Raw genomic sequence first — 22,742 nt, 5'->3', positions numbered from 1 at the left:
GGACGCGGGGCGCGCGGCGCTCTCCCAACACGCCTCGCGCCCGCCGACCCGGAAGTGGTCGCCGGTGCCCGGCCGGCCGGCCGCTTAGACAAGAGCCGGGTTGCGGAGCGCAGGCGCCCGGCGGCTGCAGCCCGGCGAGGGCCCCTCTGAGGCTGCGGAGGAGGCGCCGCTGCGTTCACTGCAGGTGGGACTCAGCGGGGCGGGGCGCAGCGCGAGCCGTTCCCGGGCGCCCCGGTCCTCGGCGTCCGTGAGTGTTCGGTGGGCCCACGGCCCTGCCCACCCTCTGAGGCCGCGGGCCGCCGCCCGGGCACCATGAAGGCCGCAGGGTTTTCCTCGAGGGCCGCGCCCCGGCCGGAGGGGGCTGCGGCGAGGCCGAGCCGCCGAGCCGCCCCTGTCGCCGGGCCCTGCCTGTAGGACGTCGGGGCCCGCCGCCCGGCTCTCGTGTCCGCGCCGCAGTCGGCGCCCCATCGCCGGCTCTGACATGGAGAAGGGGGGAGCTGGTCTGGGAAGCCCGCTCCCGCCCGCCATGAAGGCAGAGACCGCGACCGCGGCGCAGGAGCCCCCGGCCGGGCCCAGCCTTAGTCACCTGCTGAGTAGCCAGAAGCTGGTGGCCCTGGGGGCCGTGCTCGGCTGGCTCCTGGTCATCCATCTCCTGGTCAACGTGTGGCTCCTGTGCTTTCTGTCTGCGCTGCTGCTGGTGCTGGGAGGATGGCTGGGCTCCGACGCCATCGTGGGGCCTTCGGGTCGGCTGCACCTGGAGCGCTTCATCCCCATGGCCGTCTGCCCCCCAAACCCCGAGGCCGAGAGGCAGCTGGAGCAGGAGATCGACCGCACCATCCGGATGGTCATGCGGGACTTCGTGTCGTCCTGGTATCGCACGGTGAGCCAGGAGCCCGCCTTCGAGGAGGAAATGGAGGCAGCCATGCGAGGGTTGGTCCAGGAGCTCCGGAGGAGGATGGCCAGGGTGGACAGACATGCTCTTGCCCAGAGGGTTCTGACTCTCTGTGGTTGTCACCTGCAGAGCTATCTTCAGGCAAAGGAGGCCACGGCAGGGAAGCAGAGTGGCACAGGTGAGCCCTCCCAGCTCTGGGAAGCTTACTGCCAGGCCACCGCCCCACATCCCGCAGTACAGAGTCCCAGGGCTGAGGTCGCCTACACACGTGGCATCGTGAACGTGTTGCTTCGAGGCCTAGTGCCAAAGCCCCACTTGGAGACCCGGACTGGCCGCCATGTAGTGGTGGAACTCATTACTTGCAATGTCATCTTACCGCTGATCGGCAAGCTCTCAGACCCGGACTGGATCCACCTTGTGCTAGTGGGCATCTTTTCCAAGACCAGAACTGGCCCAGCAGCAGTGGGTAAACCACTCTGCCCAGCCAGCGCCCTGGAACAGCCCTCAGTGCCCACATCTCTGCCACTGATTGTGGAGGTCCAGAGTCTAGCAGATGCGAGAGCCCCTTCTCCAGCCCCAGTGCTCCTAGACTGTAGTGAGCCTTCACACCCCTCCCCAGAAGTTGAAGAAGGCCACGAAGCCCTGGAGGGAGATTTGGGGGGAGTGCTAGAAGAGAGAGAAGTAGGAAACAACTCTTCTCACTTCCTGCAGCCTCTGTTCTTGTCTGAAGACGCAGAGCTGGAGTCTCCGTTGTCTGAACTGGGCAAAGAAGCCATCATGCTCATGAACCCAGGCAACTTCCTCTCTGCCAGGATTCAGGACTCCCTGTGTGCCCTAGGGGGTTCCCAGTCTCTGGAGTCTAAGGATGATGAGGGATCCGAAGGAATTGAAGGAGCAGAGGCTGAGGAGGGTCCAGGAACAGAAACAGAGACCGGCCTGCTTGTCTCCATGCTGAATTCCTGCCCAGAGATCCACATTGACACAGCAGACAAGGAAGTAGAACAGGGAGATGTCACCTCTCTTACAACTTTGCTGGCCAGTCCGGAAAGGATGTGTCCCCCACGACCCTCGTGCTTAGAGAATGATCTCACCAACGGTGTGAGCTCCCTAGATCCTGGTCTCCCCCAGGTACTGCTCTCCTCCTCTCCACCTGGTCCCCTCAGCTCAGCCACCTTCAGCTTTGAGCCCCTGAGCAGTCCAGATGGCCCCGTTGTCATCCAGAACCTTCGTATTACCGGCACCATTACTGCTCGAGAGCACAGCGGCACCGGATTCCACCCATACACGCTCTACACGGTGAAGGTAACGGGGTTAGAACTGTGGTCATCCACTCTGGTCTGGGAATGAGTCGGAAAGCAGAGTCAGTGAAGCTAGTGTTTTGAGGGGGAGAGGCTACTCTTACTTAGTTTGCTATGGTTAATTCAGCCAGCATCTGTATGTGAATGGTCTGAAGCTCGTTTGTGAAGCAGAGTAGGCCTCTCTCTGATACCCTCACAAACAATCCTAGAATCTTGCTATACTGAGAGTCGTATTTTTCAGTGGTTCCCAATGGATACAGTCTTGTCCAGAGATTCTTTCCAAACTTCTTCCCTGCTAATTTCTTTCTTTTTTTAAGTACTAGTATCTTTAATACTTTTTGTTTTAGGAAGGAAGGTTATTTACCTATATATACCTCAAAAGGTAGCAAGTTTTTCATTCCTAGAGATGTTTAAGAGCAGTAGTAGGAACTGCTTGGCAGAAACGATGTGAAGGGGGTTCAAGGATCAGGTGTCTGGTTCCATTAGAGCAGCAGCTCCCTAAAGCTGGTTTTGGGATAGGCTGCCTCCAGGTCAACTGGAGAGTTGTATTTTTAAAAAATACGAATCTTGGGGCCCATTCTTGGGAAATTCGCATTCAGAATCCGTCAGCGCCTATCAGAATCCGTGTTCTGACAGCAGAGTCTGCAGCCCAAGTGATTTTTTTTGTTGTTGTTGTTAAATTTTTATTTATTTATTTATTTATGGCTGCATTGGGTCTTCGTTTCTGTGCGAGGGCTTTCTCTAGTTGCGGCAAGTGGGGGCCACTCTTCATCGCGGTGTGCGGGCCTCTCACTATCGCGGCCCCTCCTGTAGCGGAGCACAGGCTCCAGACGCGCAGGCTCAGCAATTGTGGCTCATGGGCCTAGCTGCTCCGCGGCATGTGGGATCTTCCCAGGCCAGGGCTCGAACCCGTGTCCCCTGCATTAGCAGGCAGATTCTCAACCACTGCGCCACCAGGGAAGCCCAGCCCAAGTGATTTTGAGGTGCAGCCAAGCTTGGGACCGTATCAGTATCAAATAGTGTCCCTCCAGGAGCAGACTGTTCCACAGAGAGCATCAGAACTCCCAGGTGCTCCAAGTCTGAGAGTTCTAACCTGAATTCCACCTGCGTGTCTTATCTAGACCCTTCCTTCTCAGTACTGGTCTCAGGGACTACTTTGCTCATTTCAGCTCATAAGGAATACCTCTCTCTGCCTCTAGAAAAATTTTAAACACCAGCCTCAAGTCCCACCAACAAGGAGATCGTTTCTTCCGTCACTTGCCCACAGTATAATACCTTAACCAAACAATAACAGTAACCTACTCTTAATGAGAACAAGCACATATATTGTTCTTCCACAGAATTTATTATATCTTAACTACTCTGTCAAAAAGTCTCCCCCTGTAGGTATGAAGTTGTAGCTTTCATGCTGTTCAGGGTGTTTGCTTTGGGGGAACTTTCAGCACTGTCGTCTTCCCACATACCAGCTCTCCAAGCCTATGAAGACAGCAGACTCTGACCCCTTAAAACATCTCCAGTCTCCACATGACTTCTCATCATACAGATGATCTGTGCTCGGGAAGAAAAATTCAGCGTCACTCCCAAGAATGATAATTAATTTGCCCAAGGCAAAACAAAAACACATGTTCCTTTAATGCATTCCAGGCAAACAAATGATTTTTGTTCATCGGCTGTTTTGGATTATTTGTTCTTCCCCAACTAATACAGATAATCACTGCTTGCGTATAATGACAAGGTGGTTATCCCCTTATAACATCCAACCCCATAATTAGGGATGAAAGAGGCAGTGTCATTTTTATCAGTGTTGTACCTTCTTTTTTATCCTGTGTCTTTGGGATTTGAAAATAGTTATAAGTAAAGAGAGTGTTTGCAGGGAGAGCTTTGAGATGGAAGAAGGAGTGGAGGGCAGTAAAACTCATTTTTCACTTCCTAGGCCACGTCTGTTGGGAAATGCATCTCGTTCCGTAATTCACTCAGTTTGAGTTATTCATTACAACTTAGAGCAACAGTCAGATCGAATAGGTTCAGGAACAGCATAGGAACATCTTGCTCCCTTTACCCCTACTCTGCTCTTACTGTGTGACCAGTAAGCTGATGCAGTAAACAAATTTGTTCACCCGACAGTATGAGACGGCCCTTGACAGCGAGAACAGCAGTGGCCTGCAGCAGCTGGCCTACCACACCGTGAACCGCCGTTACCGTGAGTTCCTGAATCTGCAGACCCGTCTGGAGGAGAAATCCGATCTACGAAAGTTCATCAAAAGTCAGGAGTTACCCCAGCCCCAGAATGCCTGCTTGCTGTTCACATCGAGCCACCCTGATCTGAGAGGCTGGAGGCCTGTTGGTTTGCGGGGAGGGTGGAGGGGGAGCGTGCAGCCTCAGGGATCCTGTGCTCCCCCAGTTTGCTTTTGGGTGTTTCGGGTCTTAGTGCTGGACAGTGCTAATGACATCCTTTGCGAGGTGCTTCTTTGCCACCGAATGCTTTGTTCTGGGGCCCCATCTAGTTTAAGCTTAGGAAGGAAACTTGCACAGTCCTCCTGTGCCTGTGAGGTGGTGTGAGGTGCTAAATTAACTTTTCCAAATTCATAGATGGATTGCTCTTAGATATTAAAATATTATCTAGAAATCCTTGCCAGCTTTCCTTGAACAACAGGCTTTTTGGTGTGCTGTTTGGTACTCGTGAGGCACAGGAACAATAAGAAAACATAAAATTTTACTCGAAAAATAAGCTAGTAAGCAGCTGCTTTGTTTTTTTAAAAAAACGCCAGCGATCACTCAAACATTTTAATAAGTTTTGGCATAAATTGTGGATTTCAGTTGCACATTTTCTTTCTTAATAACGATAATTGATACTGAAAATATATGCCCAGTTCTCTACTAAGCACTTTATACTTATTAACTCATTTAGTTCTCATAACAGTCTATAAGATAGATGCTATCATTATCCCCATTTTACAGAAAAGAAACAAAGAAAGATTAAGCAAGTTGCCTAAGGTCATTATTGTAGTAGGGCTTGGAGCCAAAATTTAAACTTCCTGGCCCTTATTCGTAACCACTGTAGTGTCTGGCCTCTTATACCTTAATATTATCATTAATAATGAAAGTAGGTTGTCTGTATTATATCCCTGGGGTATATTTGGAACTCCTGAAGTAAAAAAAGTCCCAAGGAAGGGAGGACCCAGGGGAGGGCCTCTGAAGGGATGAGCCCCAGGCCTTGGGACCCAGCCCCCTCGCCAGCCTCGGGCCGCCTCTCAGCTCCAGCCCGCAGGTGAGGGAGCACAGATCCCCGGGAAATGCGTTCAGCAGTTCTGTTTCCTTTACATACAGGATGCTTTTTATATGGAATGGCTCTTAGTGAATGTTAATGAATTAACTTTTTTTTTTAAGATGTGAAGGGTCCTAAGAAGCTCTTCCCAGATCTTCCATTTGGAAACATGGATAGTGACAGAGTGGAAGCCCGCAAGAGCCTCTTGGAATCATTCCTGAAGGTCAGCACCCTCTGCTCTCGTTCTAGCCACCGGACAGACACCCAAGCCAAGGTGGAGAGAGCTGGGGACCAGAATTTCTCTTTGAAGTCCTTCTTGTGTCTCTTGCAGCAACTCTGTGCCATTCCTGAGGTCGCTAACAGTGAGGAGGTGCAGGAGTTCCTTGCTCTGAACACAGACGCTCGTATTGCCTTTGTCAAGAAACCGTTCATGGTCTCCAGAATCGACAAGGTACGAGCGGGGCCGCCGTGCTCAGCCTTAGTTTCTCATCAGTGTGGAGGCGGGGGTGGGAGACGCACACCCAGCAGTAAGTGGAACACGCACTGGGATTTTCAAGACCTGTTGCCAATATTGGTTAAGTCATCCGCTTGCCGAACGACAGTGAGCAGCTAATGAGGATACGGTACCCCCCCGCAGTCAGTGTACACACGTCTCCCAGGGATGTCATGGCGTTGTGATTCCAGGGGAGGGACGTAAGGGTGCTTCTGCATCTCCACAGATAGGTGGGGCAGGAAGGTCTCTCCCGGAGACGAAGGTCATTCCCAGGGTCGGTCACTCAGGAAGGAGCCCTAAGACAGGACACCGAGCTGGTCTTAGGTTTGTGTCGTGATTCTCTGCTGGAGAACAGAGTGTGAGAGAACTGTACCTTCTTCAAGATGGTAACTCAGAACCTTTGGAGACGGTAGGAGAAGGACATTTGAGCGCCACACTGGAGCCTGTGAGCAGAGGTTGCCAACTGATTTTAACGCCTCCAGGGCAGAAGGCTGAAGTTTCTGCTTATCAAAAAATGCATATGTTTTAAGAGGTTAGAAAACACTGACTTTTGTGGCAGAAGAGGCCTCTCCCTCTTCTCATCTAGACTTCAGGGGATAAAGTGATACAGTGGAACTTCATGTGGTGGGAGTTAGGAGACATTCAGTGCTGTGAGGAAAAAACTGCAAATCAGAAAAGGATAAACGAGGTAAAATCCCCAGAGTTCCCTGCAGGTGTGTTCATCCATGCTGATGTGTTCCTTCATTGATTTTTTCAACATCCGCCCCCTGCATGCCTACTTAAAGCCACGTACTGTACACGTTGCTGATGATACAGGAGTGAACAAGACAGATATGGACCCTCGTCACAGACTACCATCCTGTGAGCCGAGAAGAGCGAGTTGTATTTTCTCAGCTACGTTATCCGCATTCACGCGGTCCTCTGTGTTCTTTCCCTGGGTTACTGTCCCCCGGTCTTTACTGTGGTCCTACTTGACCATTTCAGCCTTGCGTCGGCTGTGCTGGCTGTGCTCGTGGAGGACTAACACGGAATAAGGTCAAGCAAGTGCCGCACTGCTCTGAGCCAGCAGTGTTAATTAATGAGCCAGAGGCACCAAAGGAAAAGTAAATGTCTCCTTCCGTTTTGATATTTTAGGGTTTCATTCGTTTGTTCTTTTTTCTTTTTAGCAAATGTCTGTATGTCATTTTCCCATTCTGAGAAATAGAAATAATTCTTACTCTTCAGTGAGGATTGTTTCATTTCGTCCTTATGAGTAGAGAAGTTTATATGAATTCCAGATTCCTTAACTTTAACCTGAGTGATTTTTGTTATTCTTTCTCTAGTTAAAGAAGAGAAATTGTTCGAATTAACTGGAAAACCAGATTTTTTACTCTGTGTGAATTGCTCTGAGCATTTTTATATCACATATGTTTCTAGAGTGTATTTCTTATTTTGATAATCTTTTTCACTCTTTCTTTTCTCCATATATTCCTATCTATATTCCTTCCACTTAGTCACATCTTGGTGAAAGTATTATCAGTTTGGAAAGGAGAAATCATTCTTCTGTATGAGTACTTCCCTGGTGGGTCAGTGGTTAAGAATCCACCTGCCAATGCAGGGGACACGGGTTCGAGCCTGGGTCTGGGAAGATCCTACATGCCGCGGAGCAACTAATCCCGTGTGCCACAACTACTGAGCTTGCGCTCTAGAGCCCACAAACCACAACTACCGAACCCTCGTGCTGCAACTGCTGAAGCCTGCACACCTAGAGCCCGTGCTCCGCGACAAGAGAAGCCACCACAATGAGAAGCCCGTGCACGGCAACGAAGAGTAGCCCCTGCTCACCGCAACTAGAGAAAGCCCACACGCAGCAACAAAGACCCAACGCGGCCAAAAAAAAAAAAAAAAAAATCATTCTTCTGTATGAAAAGGAAAATACTGAAAATGAAAAGTATTTCACCAGCCTGTAGAACTCCCAGATTATTATTTATCCCATTGTTCTGGCTTCTTTACCGTGACATTGTTTGTCTTAACTCTGTGAGGAAAAAGATTTTTATGGCCAGAGAGAAAAGGGGAGAGAGTTTCCACTAAGTCATTAGCTAGTGTCTGTGTGGATAGATAAGGCTCTGCTAGATAGGCCAGCCGTCTGCTTGTCCTGGGTGCAGAAAGCACCTTGGTGGTTTCTGTCTGACCCTGCATCTCTGACCTCTGCAGGTGGTGGTGAGCGCTATCGTGGACACCTTGAAGACAGCATTTCCTCGCTCTGAGCCCCAGAGCCCCACAGAGGAGCTGAGTGAGGCCGAGACAGAAAACAAGCCCCAGCCAGAAGGCAAGAAGGCTACCAAGTGAGAAACCATTCCCAGTTCTCAGGTTGATCCCCAGTTTTCAACCAAAGCCCATTCCCACTCTTAGGCCCTAGAAGAGAGGAGATGGGTCATACCTACCAGTTTTTATACAAAGCCAGACCACAGACTGAGCCTGAGATCCTGCACAGGCACACTTGCTGAATGTTTGTCTTGCCATGAGAACCCAGGGCCCAAACTGACCAGGGAATTTTGATTAGAAGGAAAATTCTGTAATACGGTTAGTCTCCTTTTTTATTCCCCTGGAAAATTGAGATGTTTCTTTCCCTTTAAGAATTAAGGCTTATGACTGATCTCTGTTTGTCATCATTTCTGGAAATCTTGGCTCAGAAGTTGAGTGTACTAGCAGTAAACAGAAATGGGCTAGAATGGACACCTACAGGGCCGATTTTAGTCACTGGCTATTGCTGCTACTCTCTCCTGCACTAGGGTCCCAGGTGCTCTCTGGCAGCACTCAGAGCCAGCATGTGGAGAGGGAGGGCACCACACTTCCCTTCCTGGACACTTTGTATCTGTATCTGGGCCATTACGAAGGGAGGGAGAGAATGGGGGATGGGGGGTTGTAGAATGTGCGTGTGTCTGTCTGTCTGTCTTTGTGTTCATGTTTCATGGGCCAGCAATAACTCACAATTCTTAGCCTTTTTTTTTTACTGGGCCCATATTTGAAGGGTAACCATGGTGCCTGTGCTTATAAGAACCCTATTCCTTGAAACATTGAGGTTAGCACTTGTGGTTCTTTCTCTGGTTTTATTTGGAACACAAGGGGAATAGTGGATGTGCAAAAAGGTGTGAACAACAAGGACAATCTTGGTCTGTGCCACTTGTCTGTTTAATCTTCAACAAATTTTTAACAAGTGCATAGTGTATGCTAGCCACTCTTCTAGCCTATGGGAATACAACCGTGACAGACTGGTCCTTATTTTACATTAGCAAAAGTCCTTTTGCAAATGCAGGGTAGGCATAGCTTAGTGCAAGTGTTGCACTGTATATTAAGAATTGCAAGAATATGTATTGTTTGGGGGTTTTCAGGGCTAGGTCTCTCTGACCCTGAACCATAGTAAGCTCCTAAGAATAAGTATGGGTGTTCTTGTTTTGTGGTATTAATACCTGTCAGCCCTTTTGTATGGGGATCAAGACCATGAATTACATACTGTTTCTGCTCTTCGTTTCTGTACCAGGTCCAGACTAAGGTTCTCATCCAGTAAAATTGCTCCAGCACTGAATATAACTGAGGCACACGAGAAGATTCTCTATTGTCTCCGGGAAGGCAGTGTGGTAAGAAGCCCCTGGAGAATTCTTGGACTTAATGCTGGGATGTTGAACCTGCAGTTATAGGCAGCTGAGACAGTCTCCAAAATCAGGAAGGACTTAGGTGCCTTCCTAAAGGACTTAACCATCTGGATCTCTGATTTTTATTCTAGGAGTATTTTCTCAGAGTGGTTTGGAATTCCTACTAGTTCTGGGTTGGCAGGTTGGCTTCTCAAGAGCTGTGGGCTTGGAATAATGGATGAGAGCATGAGAAAGCCAGTTCCTGGAAGAAAACCCAAGTTTTTGTTGCAAGTGAGACTACAGAGGCATTGTTTTCCTTGCAATTTAGGTTAAAAAAAAAAAACTTAGGTGGTCACAGAGTCAGTGGGTGCTCTACTCATGACACTTACAGGGAAGGAGCAGCGGAACCACTAGCGCTGCCGTTGCCCTGATGCTTTCTGCGTACTTCACGTGACGTGCTACTTGCTCTCTCTTCAGGAGTCAGAGACCCTCTCCATGTCTGGGGTGGAATCCTTTATTGAAAAGCAGACAAAGTTACTAGAAACGCAGCCAGCAGAGGCCCCAGGAAAAGGTTCTGAACACATCTCCGAGGGATGTGTGGATGACTGCGTGTCAGGTGCAGCCGTGCCGGCCCGAGACCTCAGCAACAGTGATCCCGGTAAGTGACAGAAGGGAGCTAGGGCGCAGTCCACCTGGGACCTGGGACTGTTGGGATTCGTCGCTGCAGTTTCTCGTCTGTTCAGCTGAGCAAGCCAGGTGTTAAACACTTACGTTTGAGGTACTCTGCTGGGATTCAGAGAGGAATACGACACAGTCCCAGAGCTGAGTCGAGCAGAGGAGCGTGGCACGTAAACAGGGAGTTCCAGCAAGATAAGATCCACGGTTGTAATACCATCGTTATTTATTTTTGGCATGCTTTGGCATATCTTCGGACGACTCCCTTTATTTAGAAATTTTCTTCTGTTGATGTCTGCGGTGCCACTTCCCTGGTTCTCTCTCTGCCTCTCTTGTGGCCCCACCTCAGTCCCCTTTGTTGGCTCCTCAGCCTTCCAGAGCTTTATTTTTGGCTCTCTGTTCTTACTCTGCGCATTCCTGGGTGATCTCATCTGTTGGTTGGTTTCAACCCTAACACATACGCTGGTGACGCCTCAATACTAGAGGTGTGTTTCCAACTGCCTACTGGAAAGCTACACTTAGATGTACTATAGGGCAGCTGAAATACAGCATTCACAGAACGGAATTCATCTCTTCCCCTGGATCTCTTCCTTCTGGGTTACTTACTGCCGTGGCAAATGACACCACCAAGTTACCCAAGGTAGAGCAGAGAGGAAGAGGTGAGGACACCACTCTCGCCTCGTAAGCATTTGAGGCAGGGCAGGTTTACTTCCCAGCAGTGCAGATGTTTTCTGCAGAGGAAAAATTGGGAGCCCTGGATATTAGTAGGTTTGCTGAGCCAAAACTTTTTCTAAGAAGAAAGTTTTTCAAATCCCCCAAAACAAAGGCTCCCACTGAAAATAAAAGGTCACAAAAGCTTGGGTTCAGAAAAGGAAAAAGGGCTGATTTCACCACTGTTTCTCAGGTGCCCACAGTCACCTGACCTCTGCTCTACGGACCTCAGCTTAACTCTATGAAAAATCTCTGTTCACAGAGTTTACATCTCACTGGTTAAGTAAATGAAGTGTTACGACAGCAAAATCATCAGAGAACTCTAAGAAATTATAAATAAAATGGGATGGGTAAAATAATTCTAGCCAAATTCAAGTCTTTAAATTTTGAACATTATATCTCTAAAGGGATAATTTATGCCTGAGCCCTTCTACCAGCCCTGAGAGACTCAACATGTTCACGTGGTAGATAATTTACCACTTTTATCAAGAGGACCTGGTGCCTTGTTTGTATTCGCTTATTTTTTACTGCTATGACTAATTGTCACCACATGATGGCAGCTCTGGGTAAATGCTAAACCTGAGAAAATGATAGAATTGAAGAGGGTGAATAAGGAATGCTATTTTCCAAGGAACTGAACATCCCATTTTGAGCAAATGACTAGAAAGTAGACACATCAGCTCCCATGCCCCCTTGAAATACAGTGCAGAAAAAAGAAAATATATACTGAATGGGATTAAGAAGAAAGTAAGGTTCAGTTCTAGCAGATTTATCCAAATTTGAAATCATTCATGTTCTAAAGAACCCTTAAGCAAGAAGTGCTGGGGCCAGCTGGTGCAGAGAATACCCATTGGTCCTAGGCTAATAAAATGATTGTTGGTTATTAATTATAACATTAATCACAGCTGTAGCTGTGGTTACAGCTGAGATTTATTCAGGAACAGTATGTATTTCTGGGGCAGTTTCCTGGGAAGCAAATCAGAAGTGACATGGGACCCCATGAACAGGGATAGAGAACAGTGCTTGCATCCATAAAATACATCTATTTAAGAGAGTTCAGCTCAGCCTGGGTATGAGTGTATTTGTGGTCCTTCCAGTCTTTGGAACAGGAAAGAAATGAGTAATTGTCATAGCATTTTACCAAAGGTGTAGTGTTTTTCCTACAGCCACATATTATCTCAAAATCAAACTGAAGTCTCCTGGATCCTAACCCATCAGCTCTGTGTAATGGAGATGCTTTCAAAGCAACTTTTTTATGGAAAAGTGAATCTCAGGTCTGCTGCTCACAACATTTCCTTGCTACTTTGTGGAGGCTAGTGGAATACAAGGATGGAAGGGAGTGGACCTTGCCAGTTCCCGTTAGTCACCAGTTGTGAGCACTTCCTTGGAACAAAATGTATTCAGCTTCCTGGGGGAAGTACAAAAGAAACAGAAGCTAGGGAGGCAAAATAATTATATGCAAAATCTTTTTAAAGATAAGCAATACTTACTAAGTGACTAAGGAACATAAAAGAATTGTAAAGAAATACAGAGCCTATTGCTGAACTTTGTAGAAATGAAGTAAACATCTCTTGACTTGAATACAGATAGATTACAAAAATTTAAGATGATTGATATAAAGATGGAGAAGACCCAGTGCACTGAAATGTGTTGCTCAAGTATGGGTCTCTTCTGAGTTACTCTTGATGCCATTTCATTCCCCAGGAACAGAGACAGAGTTGGCTGACACAGCCCTGGATCTGCTTCTCTTGCTGCTGATGGAACAGTGGAGCTGGCTGTGTACGGAGAACGTGCAGAAAGTTATTCATCTCATCTTTGGGACCCTGATTCAGAGGTAGGACTGCTTCACATTAGAGTCTCAGGTTGGACAGGGGTTGGATGTGATGCCTAATTCTCCACTAGAAAGGGAAAGTATAGAGTCCAGGAAACCTGTGGCCATAAGAGAAGATAAAATCTCTGTTCTAGGGGTACAGGGATGAAGAGTGCCTGGAGAGTATCACCTTGTCGTCTAAAGCGTGAATGGGTCTGCTTCTGTAAGACTTCTGGCATCATCCACTGAATGACAGGCACCACCTGTGATCTCAGATACTTCAGCTGAACTCTTCCTCCTCTAGGATCAATTCTCCACCCAGTTTTACCCCCAGGCCCTATACCTTTCACCTTGTTACAGTGGATGTGTCTCTTAACTAACTGTATAGTCACTGTGACGATAAGCAACGAGAAAGACAAGGAGAAAACTGGTCAGTGCTCAAAATAAAGCTTATTTTCTCCAGGAGGGGTGTACATATTCACTACTGAAGAAGCACTTACTGACACAGGATGGTAAGGAATAAAAGGATACTTAGATTTAAAACTTGAATTTTATAATTCAGGCTTTGTGATCCCAACACCACTTGAATCTCCTGAAAGATTTGTACATAGATGGAGTTTTTAGCTCCTGACTTCCTAACCATGAAACTGACACAAGCTTTGCTGAACTGAAGAAGGCCAGAGACACTGTCTCTGAACCAGACAGACACAGTAGTGCTTGAGCTTTGGCCACTCTTGCATGAGACATCCTGGCAGATCCCAGAGTAAGAAGAAGCCAAATCCTGAACTCTTCTGTTAGCATGCGGCTCATGCTAATAGGCCACTCCAAAAATAAAAATAAAAACTTAAAAAAAGAATTATGTATCTATTCTGCAACAAGTAGGAAATCCATTAACAACAAGCAATTAAATTGCCCCTTCCACACTTAAAGTTACATAGGATCAGGGAGTCTTAGTAAGGTTTCATCGTTAGGAAACTAAGTGAAAGAAAAGGATGCACGTTTATATTTGCTGAGTGTTTATCAATTCCAGCACCTGACCTCTGTTGACATATATTTTCTTACAGCAACCAAGTGAGGTAGGTAGCCCCATTTCACAGAATAAGAAAGTAGAGCTTGGCAAGGTCAGCCAACATACCCAAGGCCATAGTTAATGACATAGTGGAATTTGAAACTGGATGTGCACAACTTCAAAGCCAATGTGCTTCTTCCTATGTATCGCAGCCTGAAGACCGGTCTCCGTGTGAAGCCCACGTATAAAATGCTGACTGGTCTCTGTGCCTTGCTTTCACCCTTGTCCCTCCTCCATACTCAGCTATGCCTCAAGGCTGCTTTTTCTGAAAAGCAAATATGAACATATATCCTGCACTTAATATCCATCAGGGTGCTCTGTCGCCTACAAGAGTGATTTTCCCAACATGCTTTCCAGAGTTTTAGGGTTCCACAGAGGCGCTTCAGAAGCCAACTTGGAAGCCAGGGGGAAAACCGAGTGGACCATTTTGATCAGTTTAATAGACTGGGGGTCTAGGTAAGGTTTTGTTTGAAAAAGGGCTCCACTGTGTTTAAAATACATATTCATTTATTATGGTAAAATGCCACCTCCTTTCTTAGGTGATCTGGCCCCAGCCTTGTCTCCAGCTCTCCCCGTGCACGCCATCCGCCGTGGCCTCAGCACTCGGGGGGTGCTTTTCCTTCAGGCCTCTCTTCGTCCTCTTGTCTCTGCCTCGTTGTCTTCTTCACTCGTTCTTTTCCTGCTCTCTCCCTGTGTCCTAAACTTCCCCTCTTCTTGTCTGCTTGGCCTACTGCTAAATGTTTTTCAAAAATCAACATTCAACGTCATTTATTCTGTGAAACTTTTTATGGCATCCTCTCCCATTTTTCCCTGGATCTAAGGAGTCTTCTCTAATCTCAAAGTTTTGATAATAGTACTTAACACAGTGTATTAGAGAAATGGTCTACTTTCCCAAAACCAGTGATTCACCCAGCATATCAGTTTTCCCCCCAGGGTATTTGGTGACATCTGGAAATACTTTTGTTTGTCACAACTGGGGAGGGAGGGAGGCAGGCTGTGGCTAGAGGCCACGGATGCTGCTGAACGCCCTCTCCGCCCCAAACAGCAACGAGTTATCCTGCCCCGAAGAGGATGCATCTACGCCCTCAGTAGTGCAGAGGCTGAGAAACCCTGCCCTAGACCAGTGGTTCTTTAAGGGCCAGAGCTGGCTTATGTCCCCAGCAGCTTCCACAGGGCCTGGGACATAGAAGATGCTCATTAAAGATTGGACAAAAGAATAAACGTTTCCCTTCTCAATACCTTTATACTGGAAAGTAGAGTCTTCGTATGTTTTGTTCAGTCACGTGTGAATGTTGCTGATTGAGGCTTCATTTCTCTTCCTTTGTTAGGCTTACCTTTGCTCACCTTCCCCCAAAATGGGAACATCCTAAACGAGCTAGTGTGTCATCGTTGACTCCCCACCTCCTGAAGTCATTTACATGATAAATTGGTTTCAGAACACAAGAAATTATTCAGTAGTAACAGAAAAGTACAGATGAATCTGGAGAAATTCAAAAAGGAGTGAGATTCATATATAAAAAAGGTAGGAAGGTTACCTGAAGTTTGAATAACTCAGAATATTAAAGAGCTTGGGCCAGAAAGGAGAGAGAAGTGTATTTGGGGAATAACAGGAAGGTCATTGAAGAGATGGTATTTTATGTAGCTAGGGAGCTTTAATACAGGAATTAAGTCCAGGGGAATTGCAGGCTGTGAGAATTCCAAGCCGGGCTGCATTACCTCAGTGGGCGATGATCATAGACTGTCTCGTGATAGGGAGGAGACAGTAAGGGGGAGGGTGGGTTGTGAAGTAAATAGACGGTGCCGTCCAGTGTAAGCTGTTTCTTGACCTGGCTGTAGACATGCGAAGCCTGCATTGTGGCAAACACCCCACTTTACCTCAAAACACTCCTCTCTCCCTCCAGCTGGGTGACTGTTGTGGTCTTATTCCTTTATTCACTGAAAAAATATTAAGAGCTGGTCAGTATAAGACATGGTGCCTACTTTTACATATTTTACGGTTTAGCGGGGCTGAGAACTGAGGGCCTTATCCATGATCACAAAGTGAATGCTTGGTGAGGGTAGAAATCAAACCCAGGTCTTCCAAAGCCCAAGTTCTTATCCACTTCAGTGTACTGCGACTCTGCTGTCTTTAATCTCGCTGAGCTTCGGAATAGTAATGATGTCTATCAGTAGGTATCTAGGTGCATAGAACATGTCCAGTAAATGTTAGGTCTTCATGTTTGCGCTTCAGGAAAAGGAAAGAAGGGTAAGAAGTGCATTCTGTGTCTGATTCCTCCAGCTAGTGGCCCCAGACCCTCCCCCCTGTGCAGGAGGCCCACCCGGATCAGTCTCCTGCTGCAGCATGCGTGCGCTGCTCCTACTGTGCCTGTCTCTGCGACTGCACCCAACCCCTGTTCTCCTACACAGGGCCGCGTGTGAGGCCTCTCGAGGTGGCTTCATGCCAGTGGGCTCATTTGCGAAGGCGACAACCAGAACCTCCCCGCGTCTGACAGCAGGCGGCAGGCCACCTGGTCTCCCTGCAGCACAGACAAGCGCAGGTTCGGTACAGGGTGCGGCACTGTTCTCCAGGTTTACTGGTGCTGCTGGAATCAAGCCGCACCTTTCCCCACGAGAAGAACCTGGAGTCAGGCTAAGCTCCTCCCCTTCCCGTCCCCATACCCTGGCAGTTCCACTGGAACCACACCTGCTTAGCTGGGTAGATGGCTGTCTGGTGAATGCAGCTCCTGCCATAAACAAAATCAGGGAGAGGGCTTGTGGCTGAATTTCCCTTGACTTTCTTCTCTTTTCACTTTTTTTTTAATTGGGTGGCATCTTTTTTTGTTGTTAAAGGGAGAAAATTCTGAATGTTTATAGTGAACTTGAATGAAGCCAAAATGAATACTGTGCAAGAAAAGAATTTTGTGGCTAGTTACTTTTGGAAAACTCTCTGTAACTGTGGTCTGTTAACCTCTGTTCATCCTAGGTATTTCCAAGTGATGACATTTTGTACTTGTTGAGTTGCCCCATATTTCTTCCTGTCAGAAAGTTCTTATGTCTAATAAAACTTTATTCTTAAGCCCATTTTGTTTTGTATGAGCTGGAACAGAAATAGGAACACAGCTGTTGACACCCTCCTTGCCCTGAGCCTCTACAAACTAGAATTAAATGAAGTCTCACTCTTCCCTGTTCAAGGCCTTTCACCTTTCTCTATAAATCATTACTCCCAGCTTTTTTAATGATATACTTGGCCATCTTCTCAACTATCTTGTGTTGGGTTCACATTGTTCTTGAAGCTTCCTTAAGATAGCAGTCAAGAAGTCATGGACATCGGAGAAGGAATCCCAGTGCCCACCCCGCAGAGGCTCAGAGGATCTGATACCTGTGGCCCATGGTCTATACCAGCAAGTTCCATGTGCATGGTACACATGGAAAAGACAGGGCTTAGTTCAGGGTTCAGAGTGTAGACATTAATAGTCTTACCAGCTTCAGGATTTACCATCCAGCAAACTTTTGTTGAGAGTTTACTTTGTGCAGACACTGTGCTGAACACTACGAGCATATCATTGAATGCCCTTAAAAGCCGTGTGAAAGACCTATTATGATCCCCATCTCAAAGATGCAAAGGCTTATAAAGAATTGTGGTTATTCATTCAAGATCACAGAGCTAATAAGTATACTACAGGCACAATCTGAACCCAGGTTTGTCTGATGTTCAGCTACGGTGACTGTCTCTCAGGATCAGATGTTTGCCCTATGATTTGAAAGGGTAAAAGCCAGCCCAAAAGTCTTTGATTCAAAGCAGTATACATTCCCTAAGAGGAGACTGCCAGTCAGTTTGTAAAACAAAAACTGCATTTCCACGTACGCGCACTCACATACAACACAGTACTCTGCAGCAGCCTGAAGTCGGCCCATGTTACTTGTCCCCTGGACAGCTCACATTTTTATTTTTAAAAAGAGGTTCATGCAGTGCTACATTCTTGGGCTTTATTTGCTTTGGTAAGCAAATACGCTAGAATGTGATACCTCCCCACAGCCCCACAGCCGCGGGCACCTCCTGCTCCGCCTGTCCTTACTACCCCAGAGAGGTGTGGCTGGTCCCAGCCAGGTCAGTGCTGACCTCTCCAAGACTGTCCCCGTGACTGCTGCTCAGGAGGCAGCATGTCTGTTCTCTCCCTGAAGCCACTTGTGTCTGAGCCATATCCTTTTGCAGAATACTCAGATTCTCTTTCTTTAAGTTCTAAAGAGAAGGAGAGTTGGTGTTGATGCCACAGGTAGCTACCACCACTTCTCTGGTTATCCTGAACACACTGCCATCCCTGATGGCATCTAGACTTAGACGCATCTTCTTTTAAAAATGTCATCATTTCCCAACCTCCAGCATTATCATCTCCAAGAAGATAATTTCTTCTGCTTCCAGCTTTCCTTATTCTCCTTGCTCCCTTAAAAGACCTATATGCATAACTAACTGCCTGGGACGCCAGGGACTGCTGCCAGATCAGAAGCATGCACTCTCTCACTTTTTCCCTCTCCTGCACAGGCTCAATCTCTCTCTCTCTCTCCCCTCCCCTCCTCCCACCTCCTTCTCTATCTCTGGCCTGCAAGGGAAAAAAAAGAGAGAGAGTAAATTCAACCTTCTGACCCCTCATTCCACGCCAAGGTTGGAAGAGTTCTGATTTGAGCCAGGCTCCATAAATCTCCCTTGATTGTTGGTGGTGTGGAGGGAGAGGGGGCAGGGAGCTGAAGAGAAGTTAGATGCCCAAAAAAGGCATCGTTAAGTCAAAGGGAAGTCTTGCACACATGCGCGCCTGACCTCGTGTGTCAGCTTCTGTGCTGGGAACATCCAATTATGTAAGAAGGAGCACTCCTTATTTGGAGTTAGAGTCTAAGGGAGGGGAGAGGAGTGGGGGTAGCCGTCTAAGCCAAGGAGTGAGTCCAGCTTGTGTAGACTGCTCATGTCCGAAAACAGCAGAAACTGACAGTATCCCTGCAGGCATGAGAATCAGGTTTAGGGAACCAGACACGGACTCAGACATTGACTGGGTTGGAGGGAAAGAGGAGAGATGTACTGTGCTCCATTGATGGTAGAAGGTTTGGGGCAGGAAGACCCAGCCAAGGTGAGGGGTGAGATTATTATGGAGTCCTGATGTAGAGTGAAGGAATGAGAAGAAGCTGGCCCGGTTCCCTGCCTGGATGCCCAGAGCAAAGCCACGATAAAAATACGAGCCAGGCTAGCAGCAGAGTACACGAATGCCACGTCCTGTGGCTCTGCCCTCCCCGTGGCCCTGAAGATGGCATCAGGCTCTGTGTCAAAAGGACAGCAGACACATTCCTGGCATCTGTGTCAGGATTTCTTAAAGAGTGAGTGTGGGTGAGTGAGCTTGTGTGTGTGTTGAGGGCACGTGGGATTGGAGTAGCATGGCAGAAGAGTTGGGAAAAAAGAGAAAGTTCTGTGATCTATGGGCATAGGAGAGTAGAAAAGTACATGAAGTCAGGAAGCAGATAGAGAGGAAGAAGAAAAAAAAGAATATGTCAGGTTAAGTTGTTCAGCCAGCAGTGGGTCCAGGAGAAAATTAAATGGCAAGCTCTGGACCTTGTGTCAGGCCGTGGAATCGCTGTCTTAGAAAGGAGGTCTCTACAAACCGTCTCCCAGGAAAGGTCAGGAGAAGGTTTATGGACAGTGTATGGGACCATCAGAGAGCGCTGTGTTCGCAGGTGGGAACATTCATTTTCCTTAAGGGCAATTATGAATGGATGACCGTGAGCTCTTCTGCCTCTGCCATTCTCTTCGGTCACTCCAGAATCTGAGGTGTTCTCTAAGTGGAGTCCGTTCAAGGGCCTCTTTCTCGGTGGGCATGTCTAAGTAGCAGATAGATAAATGGTCTTTCTGACGATGGTTATATCTTACGGGAAGCTCCGGGCCCACCACTAAAAGGTCATGAGCAATTACACCAGAAAAGGAATTGACATTTATTAAATACTAACTAGATCAGGTAAGCAGCTGTGTACTTTATATACTAAGGTGCAGTTCAATTCTCTGAGATACACATGTATTTTATAAGTGAGGAAAATGATATTCAGATTAAATAAGCTTCCCAGAATCATAGAGCTAGTAAGGGCCACATCTAAGATTCCACTTAAGTCATCCTGGCCTGCAAGCCTATGCCCTTCCTACCACTGCATACGGGCCTCCCCACTGAGCAAGCTTTCTCACGAAGCAGTGGCCACTAGAATTGGCCTCACCTGAAAGTCCCTGTGCACTGCTTCCGTCTAATCTCTCTTACTTTCCATCTGACTGGCCTCAGAGACACATGTATTTGATGGTAGCATATAAATTCATTTCCATCTGTATTCTTAAAGCACTTCCGGATCAGAAATTATATAGCCTCCCTTTGGTATCTCTATTCTACATCCTATTCCCAATCAGAAAAAGATTCTCAGAGTTACGATTCAGAGTTTCTCAGGAAACATGGATTATGGTTTCTTCCTTTGCTCCATAAATTTCTCTTTCAATTCAGCTCTGGTGCCTTGTGGTGTCTTACACCTGATCTCTTTCTATGCATAGCTTTTGTAGAAAAATGCATATTTTTGCAAGAGTCCCAGATACAAAATTATCTCAAACTAAGTCTTCCAGTTTTCCTGTCCGGTTATCTCCTGACCCTCTAGTTCTAGCCCTGGGCTGGTTTTAAGGGGCTGAAATCTATGTTCTGCAGCAGTACCTTTGTTCAGGTTGTATTGTGCTTCCTGGGGAAGAGGAACACTACTTGTCCCGTGCCTCTTCCACTAGACCTTGAAAAAGGGAAGCTCTTGACTTCCGTAGACTGGGTCAGGATGGGCCCCAACAGTCTCCAATTGTATGAGTGACCTCACTGTCATATTTCTTAGGGGTCTCTTATTCTACTCCCATCTTAGGATAAAGGCATCATGCCTTTCTTATCATGTACTGATAGTTTCTACTTGAATACATCTTTAAAGTTGTAACAGGTAGGTGTGCATTTGCACTTCTGTGTGTGGTGCATGCTCTTACATTCTCATAGTCTCAAACAAAGGTACAGAAGTGGTAGCAGTTAAGAAAAAAACAGAATATCATCAATGTATTTAAGCTTTAAAACCTTTTTTCCAAGTCAGGTTATTGGTATCTCTTGCCTGTCTAACTACAGAGAGGAACCTAAGACACTTTTTGAGGACAGTTTCAGACTGTAAGCATCTTGTGGGCAGGGACTCTGTCTTACTCACCATTCTGTTGTAGGCACTTAGTCACGCATATGGAAGGCACTTAGTATTTGTCAGATGAATGAACATCACATGCCCTTCCAGTTGAATCGGTCCCTCTCCTCGTCACTGGTGAGAGTCTCGGGTTCCTCAGCACTGCTGGGGATGAGAAACACAAATGTAAACGGAAACCCCCTTCCTTGCCTGCCCCACAGGTCTTTAGTTGGGCAGCTCCCATTCCCAGAGCCGTGGTTGGACCTCGGGCCATCTCCATTCTGGGGGCATTCTCCTTTCCAGAAGAACACAGTGTCCTCTGCCATCATGGGCCTCCCACTGTGAGGTCCCATCTAAGCTTGCCCCCTCTGGAAGCATCTGTTGCTGCTTTGCCTTCTCAGCCTCTTTGCTTCCACATGGGGGAAGTAAGGATGTGGGCTTTGAAGTCTGAATTCAAATCATGCTTTGAGGCTTGCTCTCTATGTGACTTGGAACAAGTCACTCAACTTCCCTTTGCCTCAGTTACTCTCCAAGTGGGAGTAACAGTGCCTCGCTCATGAAGTGACTGAAGCCTGTTGATGCATGCCTGCCATGTGGCACTCAATAAATGGGAGTCCTCGTCCATCTTTACAAGCTCCACCTTCCATTTCCTTGGGACTCTCATTTGCTAGGGCAGTCACACGTCTGATGTAGGGTAGATAATGTGTTTACATTGCAGTGGTTTTTGGGCGAGGTCTTTATAGTGAGCCTGCTTTGTGATCTGTTGGTAGCAAAGACCCCGTGAGACAGATGGCCTTTTCTGCATCCTTCAGATCAGGGTCTCTTCCTTCATGTTAGCTGTCTCTGAACTCCATCGTGTCCTCCTCACATACTTACCTAACATCTCCCCAAGTCACACCCGGAGCAGAAACTCAGAGCTTCAGAACCAGGGAACTGCCCCTTAACCCAGGTACTCCCAGCCCTCTTCCTTTACTTTCTAGGAAACTCACTTTATTTGGTTCTTGTATGGTGATCTCTTTACAGATAATTTTTGAAAAGCCTGTGTAAGATCTGATGCCTGTGTCTACTTAAGTACCTGTTGGGAGCTAGCTCTTCAGACCTACTATGGTACCATTTCTGTGTTAAGGTCCTTTCAGCCTAAGAGAAGAGATAATCCGTGAGAATCAGAAATACGGAACAGTGCGAGGTCAAATGACACAGTATAGACCATAAACACAGTAAAAAAAAAAATAATCATAAGGATTCTTGGGGGAAAATGTTAAGTAGGCTTTAGAGAGGAAAGTGTTTAAAGCTAGACCTTGCATTAGAGGAATCATTTAGACCAGTTTAGGGTAAAGAATGTTCCAGGCACTGAAACATTTTTAAAGAGGGAAAGGGACATTATTTTTACTCTTACAATTAAAAGTAACCTTTAAACATATTTTGAATATTTTCAGCCAGCCCCTTTCTGAGTGTCTGTGTGCAGAGAGAGGGATCCTTTTGTTTTGTTAAATACATTATGGAAAGCCCGCCGGGCCATTGCTGCTTGGGGGAGTTAGGATGGGATTTCTCCCTGGGCACCAGGTGGCGCTGCAGGTTAAACGATACCTATTTACCTTCTTTGAGGGAGCTGTGTTTATTCTGCAATTTTAGGTCCTTGCCCTGGTGTTGATCGTAATGAAACCATTCGTTGTCCTGCTCCACGATTCAGAGGCAGCTTATCTGCCCTCTCCTTCGTGCCCTTGACTTTGAGA

At 47.1% G+C, this 22,742-nt stretch overlaps 1 protein-coding gene across 5 annotated transcripts in view; it reads left to right on the top strand.

The window, feature by feature from the left end:
* The first annotated feature begins 54 nt into the window (after positions 1-54).
* The window catches only part of SNX19 (sorting nexin 19), a 36,581-nt gene continuing 13,893 nt past the window's right edge, over positions 55-22,742 (top strand). For 2 of the 5 annotated variants that reach the window (XM_007183337.2, XM_007183335.3), the window contains exons 1-8: positions 55-2,194; positions 4,315-4,453; positions 5,578-5,678; positions 5,787-5,906; positions 8,142-8,272; positions 9,469-9,565; positions 10,037-10,217; positions 12,650-12,779. In XM_007183337.2, the coding sequence (XP_007183399.2) occupies positions 482-2,194; positions 4,315-4,453; positions 5,578-5,678; positions 5,787-5,906; positions 8,142-8,272; positions 9,469-9,565; positions 10,037-10,217; positions 12,650-12,779 (2,612 nt within the window). In that variant the 5' untranslated portion in view covers positions 55-481. Of the gene's footprint in view, positions 2,195-4,314; positions 4,454-4,503; positions 4,535-5,577; positions 5,679-5,786; positions 5,907-8,141; positions 8,273-9,468; positions 9,566-10,036; positions 10,218-12,649; positions 12,780-22,742 lie in introns of those variants that run through there. The other 3 variants (XM_057552468.1, XM_057552467.1, XM_057552469.1) reach the window with 3 other exon arrangements.

This window comes from Balaenoptera acutorostrata, chromosome 9 (genome assembly GCF_949987535.1).
Source record: "Balaenoptera acutorostrata chromosome 9, mBalAcu1.1, whole genome shotgun sequence".
NCBI classification, from domain to species: Eukaryota; Metazoa; Chordata; class Mammalia; order Artiodactyla; family Balaenopteridae; genus Balaenoptera; species Balaenoptera acutorostrata.
The sequence above is the reverse complement of the archived record's forward strand: the minus strand, read 5'-3'. Positions and strand labels throughout refer to the sequence as shown.